At 39.2% G+C, this 17,525-nt stretch overlaps 1 protein-coding gene across 3 annotated transcripts in view; it reads right to left on the bottom strand.

Annotated features, from left to right (window-relative positions):
* The window catches only part of bmpr2b (bone morphogenetic protein receptor, type II b (serine/threonine kinase)), a 65,882-nt gene extending 49,152 nt beyond the window's left edge, over positions 1-16,730 (bottom strand). For all 3 annotated transcript variants that reach the window (XR_003292816.1, XM_026272194.1, XM_026272195.1), the window contains exon 1: positions 15,815-16,730. Coding sequence is in view for 2 of the 3 variants with exons in the window: in XM_026272194.1 (XP_026127979.1) it covers positions 15,815-15,893 (79 nt within the window). In the remaining variant the exon portion in view is untranslated. The remainder of the gene's footprint in view (positions 1-15,814) is intronic.
* Positions 16,731-17,525: the final 795 nt, after the last annotated feature.

The raw sequence follows: 17,525 nt of genomic DNA, 5'->3' as shown, positions 1-17,525 counted from the left end.
TGACTCATGCTCAGGGGTTTACTAATCTAACCCAAATCCACATAATAAATGGGTGACCAGTCAATTAGTGAGCTTCCATTGTAATTTATATGCTTTTTTTTCTTACCAAATATATAAAGAAGCTATATTATACATAATAATAATTCACATATTCACCAAAATCATCACACATCATCTGTAATATTGCCTGAGTCAAAGCCTATTATCAAAATGATTGGCTACTATTCTCTCCAATAATTGTCTGACAAGCAATCGCTCTTAGACATAAGGCCTACCAAGCATTAGTCTACTGATTCACAAGTAAACATCCTGTGCCAAAAATGAACACACACACACACACACACACAAAAAAAGGTCTGAAGAGAGATGAGACTCTACAGAGAGAGCAAGTTTAATATGCAGCTGTGTCAGGCCCAGTAGCACAAGCCCACCTTTTCAGTGTGAAACGTGATCTCAAGGCAAGCGACTGCTCCTCCTGATTGACGACGCTGAATCTGATTACATGCCAGTGCCTTAACCACAAACACACCGGGCTCCTTTTTTACACCCTGCCCACCTTCAATATTCACATAAACACACTCTCAGACACCCGTCGTTTGTCAAACTTTCAATGGACAAGACGCAGGCTTAATCCTGCCGATTCATATTTCATGTGTGCCAATGAGATGAGGAAGTAGAAAAAGTCAAAGGGGAAAAGTCAAGACCAAAAGAAGTTCAGTCGTGTGTCATTTAAAGCACAACGGCACCATACAGCTCCTTATCTTGATCATAATTACAGCCAATAGCGCCTGCAGATTTACAAAACTCAACAATAAAACAAGAAAAAAAAACATAATTCTTCTCTCTTGGTCCTCCTTTGCGCTAATTCCCCACCTCTTTCCCTTCCTCCCTGTAAGTTCCCGAGGAATACTGCACTGACTCGCGTCTGAGTGGCTGGCAGACTTCCAGACTTCAGTAATGCACTAATGAGTATTTGGAGACTCCCCTCAGCATTGCAGATGCCATTTGGGACATGAAAAAAATGACAAAAAAGAGGGGGAGAGGATGGAAAAAAAGAGAAGAAAACATTGGCTGGCCTGCTGGCCCCACAGACAGAAACTACAGTGACTTACTGTCAAGCAGTCTACTGACACTTATTTACAACACTGACAGACACGTACATTCAGCGTTTGTGACGTTACATTAGCAGCTCAGCATATGCCACTGCTAAAACACACTGAACAAACACACGCCACACAAAAGAACAAAAGACGTGGTGATCGGCGCCAGTGCAGCAAACATAAATCGCTAGTGGGATGACGTACATAGACCGTGACACACTCCACCGCGAGCTGGAGAAATAAACAAAAACCTCATAAACACACTTGAATAGCACAAAAGCAGCGAAGCGGCCCAATGCAATGAGGGCTCAGCTTATCAACAGAGCTGGAGAAGAGGATCAAAACACAGGGAATAAACAAGTAATGAAGGAAAACAGAATGAATCACACAGCGCGTGAGTCACAAGTTACATTTCTTCCTCACTTCCAACACCTTGTCTCATTTCAAGCCCAGTTTTCTCTTTCCTCTAACTTTTATGATCTCCAGCTTGAGCAAAAGGAGCTCTGACCATTTTTTCACCACAGAAGCACAGACCAACCTTCCTAAAAAATAATTCAGACTTTCTTTGACAGTGGTAATTCATACAAATAAGTGACACAATAACGTTGACTCGTATCCAATTCAAACTTCTGTTATCTGCACGCAAAGAACAAGTCGGTGTGTTTGTGTACACGTGCTAACCAGTAGGCTACAGCTCTTACAATTTAGCATGTTTTTATTTCTCTCAGAGCTAAATCTTCTGGTTTTAGGTAATAATAAAAAAAATATATATATATATATATTCCAAAAACAAACTACTAGATTATAGTGAACAACTTAGCCTATCTTACAGAGTAAATCATAATAGGTTTAAAAGGAAATTCAGTACCTAGTTGTTTAGCTAGCATTAGCATCACTGTTTTTTTGCATACTTTAAGCTCTGATGATACCACAATGTTATACACTGAACTCCCATCTGCTGTAGGATTGGATATCGATTGGGTTTTTAATGATAACGGTGCCATATCCATACTTTTAAAACGCTACCAGTGCCTAAACGGTGCCTGAACCGATGCTTAAAAAAAAAAAAAGAGCCACAAAAAAAATGTGGATAGCATTAACGAACATTAAAAATATTTCAAATAAATCCACAGCTTTCACACACTCCTTGCATGCTCTCATTTCCAAAGCTTCCCTTAGTCTTAGGCTAATAAATGTCCCGGTACTTCACGATCTGGGTCATTGTTTAATACAAAACCACACATAATGTTTCTACTGTATCACTGTCAATCAGAGATGAGTGCTGTCTGTGACTGTCTTTACTCAGTTCTGTGAACGACTCTATGGTCATTCTTTATAAAGTAGCAACAATGTTGTTTGTAAAGTACAGTACTGTGCAAAAGTCTTAGGCACATTAGTATTTTCACCCCAAAAAAGGGTTTTAAGCCAGTTATTTCTGTCTTTTGCTGTAGTGTGTCAATAGGAAATTTCAGTTTACATTAACATTCATTTTGTGATTCATTTTAATAATAACCTAGTGAGATTTTTGAATGCACAAGCAGTCTGACAACAGCCAGCGCTCCACATGGAGATCTGATCTCACCATCATAGAATCCGTCTGTGATTACTAGGCCTGTCACGATAACAAATTTTGCTGGACGATAAATTGTCCAAGAAATTATCGCGATAAACGATAATATTGTCGTTCTAAGACCAGTTTCAACTAATATAATGATAATGGCATAATAACGCAGGTACACCTTTTCAAAGAACAATAAAGTTTCATTTTATTTTATGGGAGATTCAGAGCAAGAAATACCAACATGTTGACTTTGTGTGGCTTAAAATTAATTAATTTTGATTGTTATATTATGTTTATATGCCAGATAGGGATGCTCATATTGACCATTTAATCGTTAATCGAAAGTAAACATTTTGACCGATGAAGGCGCCGTTCACATATCATGTCTTTTTTGTGCTCAAGTTTATTATTTCAAATGGGGTATGGGCAACTGGGATGGTGCACCCCTGGGAGTTGGTTTTCATACGCAAACTGTATACTCTTCGTATAGGGAGCGGCCGTACTGTAAATTATATTACAGTGAGTTTTACAGAGTGTCCACAATAATTAATTTCCTTAACTGTCCAACAAAAAGAAGCAACTTGAGCATCACTACTCTCAGAGGATTTTCTCTGTCATCAAATCATCCCACCTTGTGTAATGGTTACACTTTTCTGCTTCTTCAGCTCTTTTCTGCTTCATCAGCTATACGGGCGCTGATTCTCCCATTGATTCTGCTGGTAAACCATTTTTCATTGTTTAATTTTCACTCTTTACTTCAGCAAACAAACACTACGTTATTAGCGTCAATGAGCGTGAGGATTCTCTGTGACATTTAGTGAAGGTCATGTCATTTTAACATGGCAAAATACTACAATGACTTTTCACAAAAAGACACTTCGGTTTCTAATAGGTAAACCTTTTCCCAGTAGTGCCAAAATGCATCTTTAAAATAGAACGGGCAATAAAGGAATGGCATTACAGCAAACCCAACATCTGAATATTAACCAACTACAATGAGATCTGCAATTTGCCGCTGATTGTTGAATACAGGAACTACAAAACTATAACGCTGGGATGATCCAGTGGTTGAGGAAGGTGGTCTGGCGAGGGGGAGGGGTGAGACGCACAGTCTTAAGCCCCTCAGACGCCTCTCTGTTCTGTTCTGGAGGAGGTGTTTGGGTAGTGAAGCTTTCGGCTCAGCAGGAACCGCTGACACATCAGCAGACTCACAGCTACTGCAGTCTTCAACACACTCCACCATTACAATGACCTAAAACAGCAGTGGATCCCTCTCCCCGTGTGGATCACATGTGAGGGAAGAGTCTGTGCTGGCTCTCTGTAGACAATGGCAATCATTATGTCAAAGTGAAGACACATATTTAAGACATGAGAGTGAGGCTCTGTTCACACTCGGCAAGCAGCAAATACATATTGGCTTTGGCAAGAATATGGTGAGTTCCTCACTAGTTGGGAGATATTTGTAGTAGTAACCACAACAAAATACATGATTGGAACTAAATTAAAACTAAAATGACCCTAAGTGATTGATATTGTTTTACATTTTTTCTCCAGAATTCCAGGTATCGACACACACCTCTACAGACCATTCCTCGCATTAAAGGTGCCATCACATTTTGACAAAATATTACAGATAAAAAAGCCTATTGTCAACAGAATAATCACCATTCACAAAAATGTGACTTTCAAACCAAGCAGCTTTATGTTGGGTAACAATGCAAATCAGTTTGACATAAACTGAACCCATTGCAAATTCTTCCCAATCATGTGGACTAGATTCTGTCTGCGAAAATTTGACAAACAATGTGACTGCACATTAAGCCATTATGTGTGTATGTGACTAAGAAATCTGCAACGTTTCTATATAGATGGATACAACCTCAAAATCATACACAGTACGTTTAGTTTTAATTAAATTTAAAATATATATATATATATTTTAATACTTAGAATGTATTTTTTAGATTTCAAAAATGACATTTTCAAAAGCAAAAATATATTTTCATTTTCAGTAACTACTTTTTAAATGCATTTCTCACTACTGCAAAGTGGCATTGCCTTTCCATGTGACACAGGCCTATTCATCTGATCAATAATGAAACCTGTTTTTTATTACTTCATCATCCACCTTTTATAGATTTTATGTATTCGTTGTTGCGTCCATAATTCCTTCATTTGCATTGTCCTGTACGTTTGGTCGAGAAGAGATGCTTGTGTCTTTTTGCCAATGTCACCCAAATCTCCATCATGAGAGAAACATTGAAACAGATCTCAGATCGGCTGCTTGCAGTAACGCAAATCCCAAAGAGATTCTGCACTTTCTAATCCTATTTCCTGAATAGTCGATGGACTAAGACAATGCAGATCAGACCACAACTCAACCAGATGGCGACTCGGTCTCCATCTCCATCCATCACACACCATCGCAAGGCCCAGATTAGCAATCTTCAGACTTGTTTACCTACCACCAGCAATGAGTAAATCCAAGATAATCCGTACAAAGGATCAGGAGGTTTGTGAATGTGGTAGAGTGAATTAAAACTCGCTGAACGTCCAGTAACCACAGGCCTTCGCTGTCACTATGGGAACCTGCTGCGAGAAGATCCTACTTCATAAAAAAAAAGAAAGCCACGGCTAGCACAGATGACCACAGTTACTGTCACTAAGCGACTGGCTCTTTCCTCAACAATTACAGAGATAGACAGTAATTAAAGACACTCCTGCACACCCTCAAGCTAATTAACAAGGTGAAGGACCTTGAAACATGAGTGCCGCCACATTCCTTACAAGCCACATGGCTGGACGTGGAGATACGAGGAGAGGACCATCCTACATGAATGGACAGAAGACAAAGCAGGCAAGGCCCTGTAAAACAATACGGCTTCAAGATAATGCCAACAAAAGAGACCACAACTCTGCTGCAAGTCATATGCTGCATAGGTCAATGACGTGATGTTTATTTCCAATCTATTATTTCAAACAAAATTGCATACATATAATGACTTGAAGTTGATATAGAAAATCATTTTTACTAACAGCTGTTAGATTGTATAATCAATGTCATATTAGATGACTGATGTTGAATTTTAAGTGTATATAGTAACTGTTAATTATGGTAGTGTGTATTTTGATGCTTGAAACAAAGGGGTGCTGTATGGAATGCGGTATTTTATTTATTTTATTCGTTAAGTCATTCAAATTTAATCCACATCTTTAATAATTAAAATTCATTTTTGACTTTTCGGGAGGAAAAAATATATCAATACAGATGAATAATGAATAATCGTATTGGGCCAATTTCATAGAGCAACAAAAACTGCTTGACTGGTCATTATTATTTGAAAAACACACCAAATGAAGGCTGATAAAACAAAACAGGAAATTACATCATAGAAAGGACTCCCACAGCCCGTCATTACTGTTTGTCAAGGTCCATAATTCTTCTAAAATATAATCTTTTGAACTCTACATGACAATGCAAGAAAAATAAATGTACCGGTACTTCACGATCTGGGTACTTCACAAATTTTCACAGATTCTACAAGGGGTTTCCAAACTTTTGCATGCCACTGTATATTACTACTTTTTACAGGATGGTTACACCACATGACATTTTTTGCCAGCCAATGAAAACCTTTGTTGAAAATGCTATTAAATTTGTTTAAAACAATATAAAATCAACATGAATACAAAAAAAATTACATTTCTAGTCATCTGACTAGTGTTTAAACTAGATTTTTAAATATGTGTCCTCCTGACATCAATGACTTCCCTGACATTTTAGTTTCACTTTTGTTTTTGGCCATTGGTTTGACTAAGACATAACTTGTGGAGAGAGGACACATACCATCAGGGCTACTCATGTCTACAAACTCCTAGTTTCTAAAGTAGCTGCACGTCTGTGTCCAGACAACATTAATCCCACGAGGGCCTGACAGCGGCAACCTATTTTTTTCACCGGCTGAACTTGTATCTCATTAAAACTTAAATACTACACAAATTATCTTGAATCCAGCTTGCTGGGATTCATAAATCGTTGATGGCTTTGGCTCGAGGTCAAGCCCCTGACGAGAGCTAATGTTGATGTTGAATGGGTGAACAGTCATCTTCCACAGGGAAGAATCATGTTTGCTCACAGACCTCACAAGAACGTGAGAGAACTACATGAAGTGTGCTCATAATTCAGTAGAAACTCACAAAAAAAAAAAAAGTTATACAAAATTTACCTCAAAATGAAGCCACATTAACATGCAGCCCAGTCCTTTCATGCACCGACAACTACACGACAACCAGATCAGGGGTGTTTAACGGCCGACAGGTTTGTCTGCTCCTCACTTTTTCCACTGGCTTTGCTCGTCAGGTTTGCCGTGTGACTGTGGCGGAGGGCAGCTCGAAAAGCTTCGGAATTGAGCCTCTGACCACAGAGAGAGCCGTGCCAGGGTTTTGAAATACCCCTCCACAAATACACCTCCCATCCAAAGAGCTCTGCTTTGCACTTGCCTCTCACAACCCAGACATGTAGGCGCTGTTGGCAAGAGAACGTGTCCCCCTCCCTGCACTGGAGTGGCTATGACACTCGCCAAGCTTTCCTAATGCAATGCGGCTCAACTTTGTGAGGTAAATTCTGCTTAATGCCCAGCTTCGTCTAACTCAAAGGTATTTACAAATCAAGTTCATCACAGGAGCTCAGTGCAGGAGAGGAACTGCGATCAATGTAAGTCCAAAGGAGATTTCTTTCGTCTCTGCTTGATTTGTGCAAAACAAATGGCAGTGCTTGACATAATAAAAGCACTCACTTAGAAATATTATGCCATTTTGTACAACCCACACATTTTAAATGCAATTTTAAGCACTTTTCGACGTAACAAATCAATTCATCAAAGCTGCATCTGTTATTTCACGACAGAGTAAAACTGCTGCGTGCTTCTGAAAGCTGGTGCAACGGTGCTCAAAGACAGCTGGGGTGAAGAGGAACGGAGCGATGGACTGAATGTGGCAGACAGCCAGAGGAGAGACAATGCACTTTAATGTGAGCTAGCTTGAGTGTTTGCATCTCAGTGCTCAAAGGGGAAAAAAATAGGTGCTGGTACTTGCTTTGATATTAAATTGCTGCCAAATTTAGCTTATTAGATTAACTAAATGTTTACTGGTGTTGAATATAGGCTAATTGGAATTTTACTCTATCCTGTGTGAATTCTAAAGTCGATCAGAATGACAGCAGAAGCACAGTGAACATCACAGTGTTGATAAACACTAGACAATTAATGTACACCTGTATGTTAGAGAACGGGCCATTATATATTTATATATATACAGTGGGTACGGAAAGTATTCAGACCCCCTTAAATTTACCACTCTTTGTTATATTGCAGCCATTTGCTCAAATCATTTAAGTAAAAAAAATTTCCTCATTAATGTACACACAGCTCCCCATATTGACAGAAAAACACAGAATTTTTGCACATTTATTAATAAAGAAAAACTGAAATATCACACGGTCCTAAGTATTCAGACCCTTTGCTCAGTATTTAGTAGAAGCACCCTTTTGATTTAATTCAGTCATGAGTCTTTTTGGGAAAGATGCAACAAGTTTTTCACACCTGGATTTGGGGATCCTCTGCCATTCTTCAGTGCAGATCCTCTCCAGTTCTGTCAGGTTGGATGGTAAACGTTGGTGGACAGTCATTTTCAGGTCTCTCCAGAGATGCTCAATTGGGTTTAAGTCAGGGCTCTGGCTGGGCCATTCAAGAACAGTCACAGAGTTGTTGTGAAGCCACTCCTTCATTATTTTAGCTGTGTGTTTAGGGTCATTGTCTTGTTGGAAGGTGAACCTTTGGCCCAGTCTGAGGTCCTGAGCACTCTGGTGAAGGGGTTTCGTCCAGGATATCCCTGTACTTGGCCGCATTCATCTTTCACTCGATTGCAATCAGTCGTCCTGACCCTGAGGCTGAAAAACACCCCCACAGCATGATGCTTCACTGTTGGGACTGTATTGGACAGCAGTGCCTGGTTTTCTGCACACATACCGCTTAGAATTAAGGCCAAAAATTTCTATCTTGGTCTCATCAGACCAGAGAATCTTATTTCTCACCATCTTGGAGTCCTTCAGGTGTTTTTTAGCAAACTCCATGGTGGCTTTCATGTGTCTTGCACTGAGGAGAGGCTTCGGTCGATCCACTCTGCCATAAAGCCTCGACTGGTGGAGGGCTGCAGTGATGGTTGACTTTCTACAACTTTCTCCCATCTCCCGACTGCATCTCTGGAGCTCAGCCACCGTGATCTTTGGGTTCTTCTTTTCCTCTCTCACCAAGGCTCTTCTCCCCCGATAGCTCAGTTTGGTCAGACGGCCAGCTCTAGGAAGGGTTCTGGTCGTCCCAAACGTCTTCCATTTAAGGATTATGGAGGCCACTGTGCTCTTAGGAACCTTAAGTGCAGCAGAAACTTTTTTGTAACCTTGCCCAGATCTGTGCCACAATTCTATCTCTGAGCTCTTCAGGCAGTTCCTTTGACCCCATGATTCTCATTTGCTCTGACATGCACTGTGAGCTGGGGGAACACCCTGGACCCCCTGGCCAGTCCATTTCAGGACTCACATGCACACACACAATGCATGTCTTTGGATTGTTAAATAAAATAAAAAAAAATAAAAAAATAAAAATGCAGAAAAAACCCACACCAACACAAATGGAAAACATCCACACAGCCATGCACTACCATTCAAAAGTTTGGGGCAGGTACGATTTTTTTTATGTTTTCAAAAGAAGTCTTTTATGCTCACCAAGGCTGCAAATATAGTGAAAACGGTGTTATTGTGTAAGATATTACAATTTTAAATAACCATCTTCTATTTGAATAGAAATGTCATTTATTCTTGTGATGGCAAAGCTGAATTTTCAGCATCATTACTCCAGTCATCATCAGTGGAACAGGCTCCTACAGAAATCATGCTAATATGCCAAATACCATCATGAGATGCAGGACGGACGGTAATGAGCAACTAAGTTTCATAATAATCTACACCATGTACCAATTTTAATAACAACAGTCAACACTTGGCAAGACTAAACAGTCTGCACCCCTGTTGTTCTCACTACACAAAGACTATATATATCTTGTCAAGCATGGTAGATGTAAAAACAATTACAGTTACTGTAAAAAGCATGGTGCAGGATTGCCAGAACCATGTAGCGGTGTTTATCAGCTCACATCAAGCCACTGGTGTGTGTTTAACCCACCACAGTGTGCGCCATCCAACTCTGAGGGACTGTAAACCCCACAAAGATGCCATAAAACGGAGTTGTAGTTTTATGACGGGAGTAAGCAAGGAAAATAATAACACAGAAATAAGCAGCGCTTAGAAACCAAGCGATTAGAGGCGCATAAAAAGAACAAGATCGAAATGAGATCTGGAACAGGGTGTTTTGCCCCCCGAAGCAATGTGGAGAACTGCAAAGGGGCCACATTACATTCCTCAAGTGAAATGATTTTTCAATTAGTGTGATCTGCGTTTGGAAGAGGGGGAGACTATCAGAGGAGGGGTCTCAGATTCAATCAGTTCAGCTGTGTAAATGTGTGAGGGGGGTTCAGTGTCTACGCAAGGGAATGTCTCTCTCTCTTTCTCTCTCTCTCTCTCTCTTTCCTCCCCCTACTCAGCCGCCTGGCCCTGGAGCCAACGAGAGACACATTGTTTAGACTAAATCCTGCTAGTACAGGGCTACACACTCTAGACCCCCATCTCACAAACGGCAAAACACACAAATAAGCGGAAATGCATTAAAAAAAAAAAAGATTTTCAATAACAGAAAATATATAGGTTTGCTGCTTTATTTTTTAAGTGTCACACTACAGACAGCTGTATATATGTGATACTCGCAGCTTGAAACGCAAACGCCGAGCTGACATGACATGCAATACTGTGCTGAGCAGTGCCGCACACACGCGATGCACACAGTGCACCCATACTGAAGCGGTATCAGAGTACAAATCAAAAAACGTGGAAATGCTTGACAGAGTCAGACAGCCAACTCCCACTTCCTGCCCTCCCCCACAGACAGACGGGCAAATTCCTTAAGGCCGACTGAGCTCGCAGACGCAGACGGGGAGGGGGGTAACACGTAAGACACAGGGCAACAAACACACCGCTGCGGTTGGACCACGGTGTGTTTCAAAGAAAATGAGGAAATATCAAACACAGTCACGTCTGTGCTAATTTATGCTCGTTTTATTTTTCCGCTGAGATAATTATCTTTGCTCATCAAACGCTCAAATTAGAGTGACGAAAAACCTCAAAGGAGACGATATTAAAACCAGACGTTTGAAATCATATATTTGGGTAATTACAGAACGGGATCCAACGTCACACGTCCCTGTGTGCAATTTTATGTTAACCCCTTCTGCGTGATGAAAAGAAAGAAATGTGTAAACCAGAGCACCACCTTCAAGTAGCAAACAGCGCATCAAATGGTAAAGATGTCTGACATATACTGGAGGGGGAGTACAACTTTTTTTAAAGACTGAGATGAAGCAAGGAACTCCTGTTATATTTGAATAGAAATGATCTGAAATTAATTTGAATAAAATTATCATTAAGCCTGGCCTAAAATAATGTTTGTATAGTAGAGTCAAATATTAATGACCTTTTCTCTTCTGAGGAACACAAAAAAGAAATTTTGAAGAATGTGGGTAACAGTGTCTGTTACTCATTGACTTCCATTGTATTTTTTTTTCTATACTATGGAAGCCAATGGGGACCATCAACTGTTTGGTTACACACATTCTTCAAAATATCTTCCTTTACATTCAACAGAAGGAAGAAAAAGTATACAAGTTTGGAACAGCTTGGGAATGATAAAGATACATTTTTAGTTTTGGGAGAACCACCTAACTTTAGTGGAATATTAACTTAATTTCAAATGTTAATGCTTTTAAAAATGTAGTTAAAGGCTAACTCAATAATAGCCTATTCAAATTAGATTACGAATAAAGATATATTAGCCACTGCAGACCCCCTGTTGAAGACCCATGATATGATGAATGTCATCATATTCTTGTACAACTATTTGTATATGGTTTTTCCAAGGTATCTTTAAGAACAAATGGACATACAAAGTTTCCTGCCAAAAAAACATGGCATTGTCATCATTGTACACATCCAAAAAAACATGGTCATGGTAAATGTCCAAAAAAACATGGTAATGTCATGGTACACGTACAGAAAATGTCATGATTCATGTTCAAAAAGCACAGTGTTAGCATGTACAGCACTATACCAAGTTAAAAACATTAGCACAATTGCTAATACTGTTGGTTTGTGTATAATAAATGTATTACAAACGTGTATTATAATCCTATCATAAACTTCAAAGTCAGTTTGGATAAAGTCGTGTAAAAATGGAATGTAATTGAAACCAAAAACATTGTGAACTTTTTTTAAGTTACAATAAACATGGCAAAGCCTGAGGACTTCAGCAAGTGTAAATGAAACAACCTGTTAGTTTAGCAGCGAGGTCTGACATTGAGTCCAAGATAAGACGTAAGGTCAAGATTTGTTTCTAACTTCATGCACAGCCCATTATCCAGCAACTGATGCACAGTACTGGATGCTCCACAGAACGTCCTTGATCTAGAACACAAAATCTCATGGCCCAGCTAGAATCTCATAAATTGTCTCTAAAAAGTGCCAATACTGCATATGAACTGTTGCCAGGGACTTAATGGTCATGTTACACATATGTGAGCGTGTGTGAGTAATGAGTGCTGATGGGCTTAGCAGAGTGGCAAAAGATCCATAGCTTTATGCTCTCACAGCGGTCACAGACGGGGTAATGACTCTCATACACAGCACAGCCTCCCCTTCATCTTAATCTTTTCCATGCTCGACACAACATCCTCTCGCTGGTTGGGCCCAAGCCTAAAGGCAGCACATTAAGGCGCTAAACTCCTTCAAGTGAAACTAACTACCCGTCCAGAGTCTAACTCCGATCTAAATCACTGTGGCAGCTCCTAACGGCTTTAAAATGAGCTTGTGGTGAGCCCTCGAACCGGCTCACCTGCATGGTTGGACAAGACCACATTTTTAATTAGTGTTTGTCTCCATTGTAGCCTCCTTGTGTGGTCTTACCTCTGTAGTCACAACCGCAAAGCTGAAATTGCATTCCTCACGGGACATGTGGGTTTGCTGGACATATGATGGTGGAATATGTAACCCCAGAAGGATTACTTTAGCTAAGGAGATTCAGTATGGCGATGACGCAGAAAGGAATTTGTTAAGAAGCTTTTATTCTAGAGATGCACAGTATAGGTATAGGCGATGTGAATGTGCCATTGATATCAGTGTGCCCACCCTGGGGGTTTATCAGACCGGAGATGATACTGAAAATCATAGCTTGAAGTGGTGACTCATAATAAGCCTCTGAATTGAGCTTTTCCATTTTTTTCAAAAATAATACTGGGGTTATTTACATTGCCGGAAACTGTCTGGAATAATATAATGGGTGATATTTTGTGGACACACTTGTTGCATTCAAAGACAAAAACATTTAAAATACTGACAAAACAAATAGCCCTACCAACATCATTGCAATACCACTGGACTGTCGTTCTTTGAAGTACCATATACATGGATCATGGTATTGCCATCTTACACTTAACCTGATCACTGTATCTTAGTTACTTTCCAGTATTGTAATGTAAAAGTGACACAATCCAATAAAAAATGTGGTGCTTTTTGCCATTACAAATCCTGAGTTTTGAAATGCATATGCTGTATATAAATCCTGCATATTCCCAATAGGATTATTCTTTCTCACAATCATGCTCTCCATTCAACTTCAAGATGCACTCATCAGTGTTTGGGTTATGTTTTGCTGGCTCTTATTTGTCCCAGTTGTCCTGGACTTTGTACAGACAAATCAACATTGACAAGCTTTTCTGTTTCTCATCAGAGCTGCTTGGTTGACTTTTGTTTTGTTCCTTACATTCATCTACACTACTGATCAAAGGTTCAGGTTTGGGAGATTTGATTATGCTTTTAAAAGAAGTCATTTTTGCTCAACAAGGCTGCATGTATTTACTAAGAAATGCAGTAAAATCAGTAATATTATAAAATATTATTACAATTAAAAATATCCATTTTCTATTTGAATATACAGTAAAATATAATTATGATTTGGGCTAAAGAAACATTTCAGATTATTATCCAAGTTGAAAACAGTCGTGCTGCTTAATATTTGTTTAGACACTGAAACACTTTTATGGCTTAATATGACTGGAATGTTTTCCAATGCAAGGGTACAACATTTAAAAAAAATTTGTCAAATGATCTAGATTCCTTAGGATGACTGGGTGCACCTTTAAGGGGTAGAACACAACTGACATTTGTATTCTTCTTCTCCCTTCCTCTCTCTAATCTACTGTACCAGTGAAGAGAGAGACCATTATCTCATCGAGGTCAAGGCTGAACCCAAAATACATTCCCAGCCATCAGCAGTGAAGTTAGCACACATTAAACCCTAACTAACCCACAAACTCTGTACTGTATGTCTTGTGTTCGATGCTTAATTAGGGAAAGGGCTGGGATGAATTCTTGCACACAACATGGGAAAATAATATCCATCTACCACATTCCTGCAATGTTTTAGAGGCTTTTCAAGGGTCTCAAAACAATCGATGGTACAATATCACATGCTTCTGATCTGATGACTAACTGCATATCCATAACAACATGGTAAACAGGCTCTAATGGCCAACACACAGCATGGTCGATCTGATCCATATGAAAGCAAGAAACAAGAAACGGACATCAAAATGCACTCTCTGATAATGTCTGTGATTTACTATATACACGGTCAATCATTTTCAATTTGATATTGCACTACACCACTGCCAGTATTTTCATACAAAATAAAATTGTCCAGTCGGTGTATAAAACAGGCATTCAACAGCCTGAAAAACATCTGATTATGAAACCAACCATCCATTTTTTTCTTATTATGCCCAAAAGCATCTGCTTGTGTAACTACTGACCAGTGCAGAGTTATTGAGTTAAAATAGAGTGAAACAGACAAAATAAAAAAAAACACCAGTAAAAAGTCATTATCCTGACATCAAACTATCAAAACAAGAATCACCATTTTCTCTTCAAATGAACCTACAAGTGTAGATTATTATACCAGGAGACTTTTTTTTCCTGATATATTAATTGCATAAAAAAATTAAAACTCAAAATGCAGACAAAATAAGAGTCCAGTGATTTTATGCCATGTGCTAGGATAGTAACATGGCAAAATTGTGTGTAAACACCATAATACAGGTAATAATTCATAAAAATGGACCATTACAATAACCATCTGATACCATCGCTGTATTTTGATACCACAGGTCAACGATCTACTTACTCTTACAATGATTTGGGGAAATGCATCTCACCACAGTACTGAGGTAAAGACTACGCTAACTAATTAACCTATTACAAAACCTGCTCTACAATATGTGTGAACGTAAATACTGTACACTCATAAAAATAAAGGTTCCAAGAGGGTGCTTTTGCAGTGATGGCATAGAAGAACCATTTCTGGTTACCCAAAGAACCTTTCAGTGAAGAACATTTTAAAAATCGAAAGAATATTTTTTGTCTATAAAGAGCCTTTTCTGCATTTGGAAGGTTCCTTGGATGTTCAAGGTTTTCTATAGAACCACTGATGCCAATAAAGAACCTTTATTTTTAAGAGTGTGAAAATAACCGCTGTAAGTTATGCATATACAGTATGCAGAAATAATCTTTGGTTTATTAGCTCTAACTTTTCTTTCTAAGTAGCACCTGCAGTGTAACTTTTGACCAATTCAAAGTAAATCCACTTTAGTTTAACTAGATTAGAATAACTCACGAAAGACACTCTTCAAGCCATAATACTTACACTGAAACCAGATTCAACACAACACGTCTCTAGATAATAATGAACCAGCGAAGGAAGCAAGATACTTCTGACAGTTCACATTTGTACAGTGAACCGATTCAGATTCAGTTCACTTCTCATTACAGCGTCCATGCTACAACGCGTGATTCTAATGAGCAACGTGCACAAATAATGTAACATGGCTTATGTAATATGGACACATATTATCTAAGTTAAATGTAAATCTGAACTATATTTACCAGCCACAGCACTGAGCAGAAGCAATGTGCACAGCCCCAGTGACAGCACTGATGTTCGGTTGAGGATCCGCACTCTCATCCTGATGATGGTCCTGGTGCTTCTGGATGTGTTTGGCTCCAAAAAAAAAAAAAAAAAAAAAGTTCCAGAAGATTTTAGTTTTTCCCCTTCTTCTTTATCGACCGAAGTTGAAGCTCATGTGCTCGGAAGGAACAGTCCGAAATGAGCCGTGCAAATGAAGGTTTGGAGGCAGTGCATGATTTTAGACGCCTTTGGGTTAGTGTGTGCTTTGATAAACAGATTACAAACGCATTTTCTCCATGCTGGCTTGGAGTTTGAGATTATACTTCATGCAGTGTATTTGATCCACTTCCTCGCAGTTCTTCAGCCCTTTTTAGAGAGGACTCAAAACCTGCAGCGATCGCGTCTCGGTTGTTATCGGCGTTTATAAACGAGATTTAGTTTCGGTGTATTTGGTTCTGGTCCAGATGCTCGAGCAGTAACGTTATCTTAATATGGGTCAGGTTTCTTCGTGACAGTCCGCTTCAGTCGTTGTTTAGCTTCACAAGCTGATGGCATGTCCGACATTTCCCGGCTTTATTCATGGATTGACGCCAAAATCATTTCTCTAAAATGAAACAAATCTACGGCAGACGGCGTCGAGCCCATCGGTCGGTTCAAGCGGCCGAAGAGGAGCAACATTGAGTCCGATCCAAAGCGACAGAGGCCTTTAATAAACAGAGCAGTCGGTGAACTGATCGCCGGTCAGATTCTGCTCGGGTAAATTAGCGCATTTCCCCCGGTGTGGATGATTATCGCCCCGCGGATCACGTCGAGCTCCCGCGCCCGCTCTCGGTAACTTCAGCTCCGCCTTGAGCAGACAGATGAAGGGCAGCCAGTCCTCCTCCTCCACCCCCACCTCCCTCTCTCTCTCTCTCTCTCTCTCTCTGACAAACCAATTCAATTATAAGTTGTCTGGCTTTCTTTCTCCCCTCTCACCCAAACATATTTTCCTATGGTTACAATAGTTTCCGCCAAAAACACCTCACTTGCTGCACTTATGAATACTACAGATGAGGTCATTTGGTTGTACACTAACAAAAATGGTTCAAACCAGGTAAACAACCATGGATATAGTTTTATACATGGCATATATAACTATTATATGTAATCGTTGAGCTATCACGGTCATTTTTACTTTGTGAAAATAAAATATAAACTGAAATAATATTACTTTTTCCCTCTCGATGACTACCATTTTTTTTCTTTTGAAGAACATATGTAGAATGAGAATCTCGGATCTTCAGCAATTAAGATCGTGGTTAATTCATATAAACATTTCCAGTTTGTTAACAAAAAAAGCAAAAGCTTGAAAACAAGCAACGTTGTCATTATTTATGTGAAATGCCAGAGGAAATATCTTTTTTTGATTGAAAATGTAGTTTCTTGAGAATTGTCTTCGAGATTTAGAACTCCGTTTTACACTTTCCCATAATTATCTATGATTAATTTCCTGTAGTAACCCGTAATTATGTCGTCTATATTAACTACGATATTTTGGCAAAAACTGTTTTATAAATTATAAATTACGCAGTGATTACAATGCAATAGTTATTATGCAATAAAAGTAGGAGTTAAGTTTATTTTTTTCTTTCCTAATATTTTTATATATAAAAATTTTTCTACTTTGAAAATGAAGTATGACCTAGTCAT

The sequence above is a fragment of the Carassius auratus genome, chromosome 9, assembly GCF_003368295.1.
Source record: "Carassius auratus strain Wakin chromosome 9, ASM336829v1, whole genome shotgun sequence".
In the NCBI taxonomy this organism is placed as follows: Eukaryota; Metazoa; Chordata; class Actinopteri; order Cypriniformes; family Cyprinidae; genus Carassius; species Carassius auratus.
The sequence above is the reverse complement of the archived record's forward strand: the minus strand, read 5'-3'. Positions and strand labels throughout refer to the sequence as shown.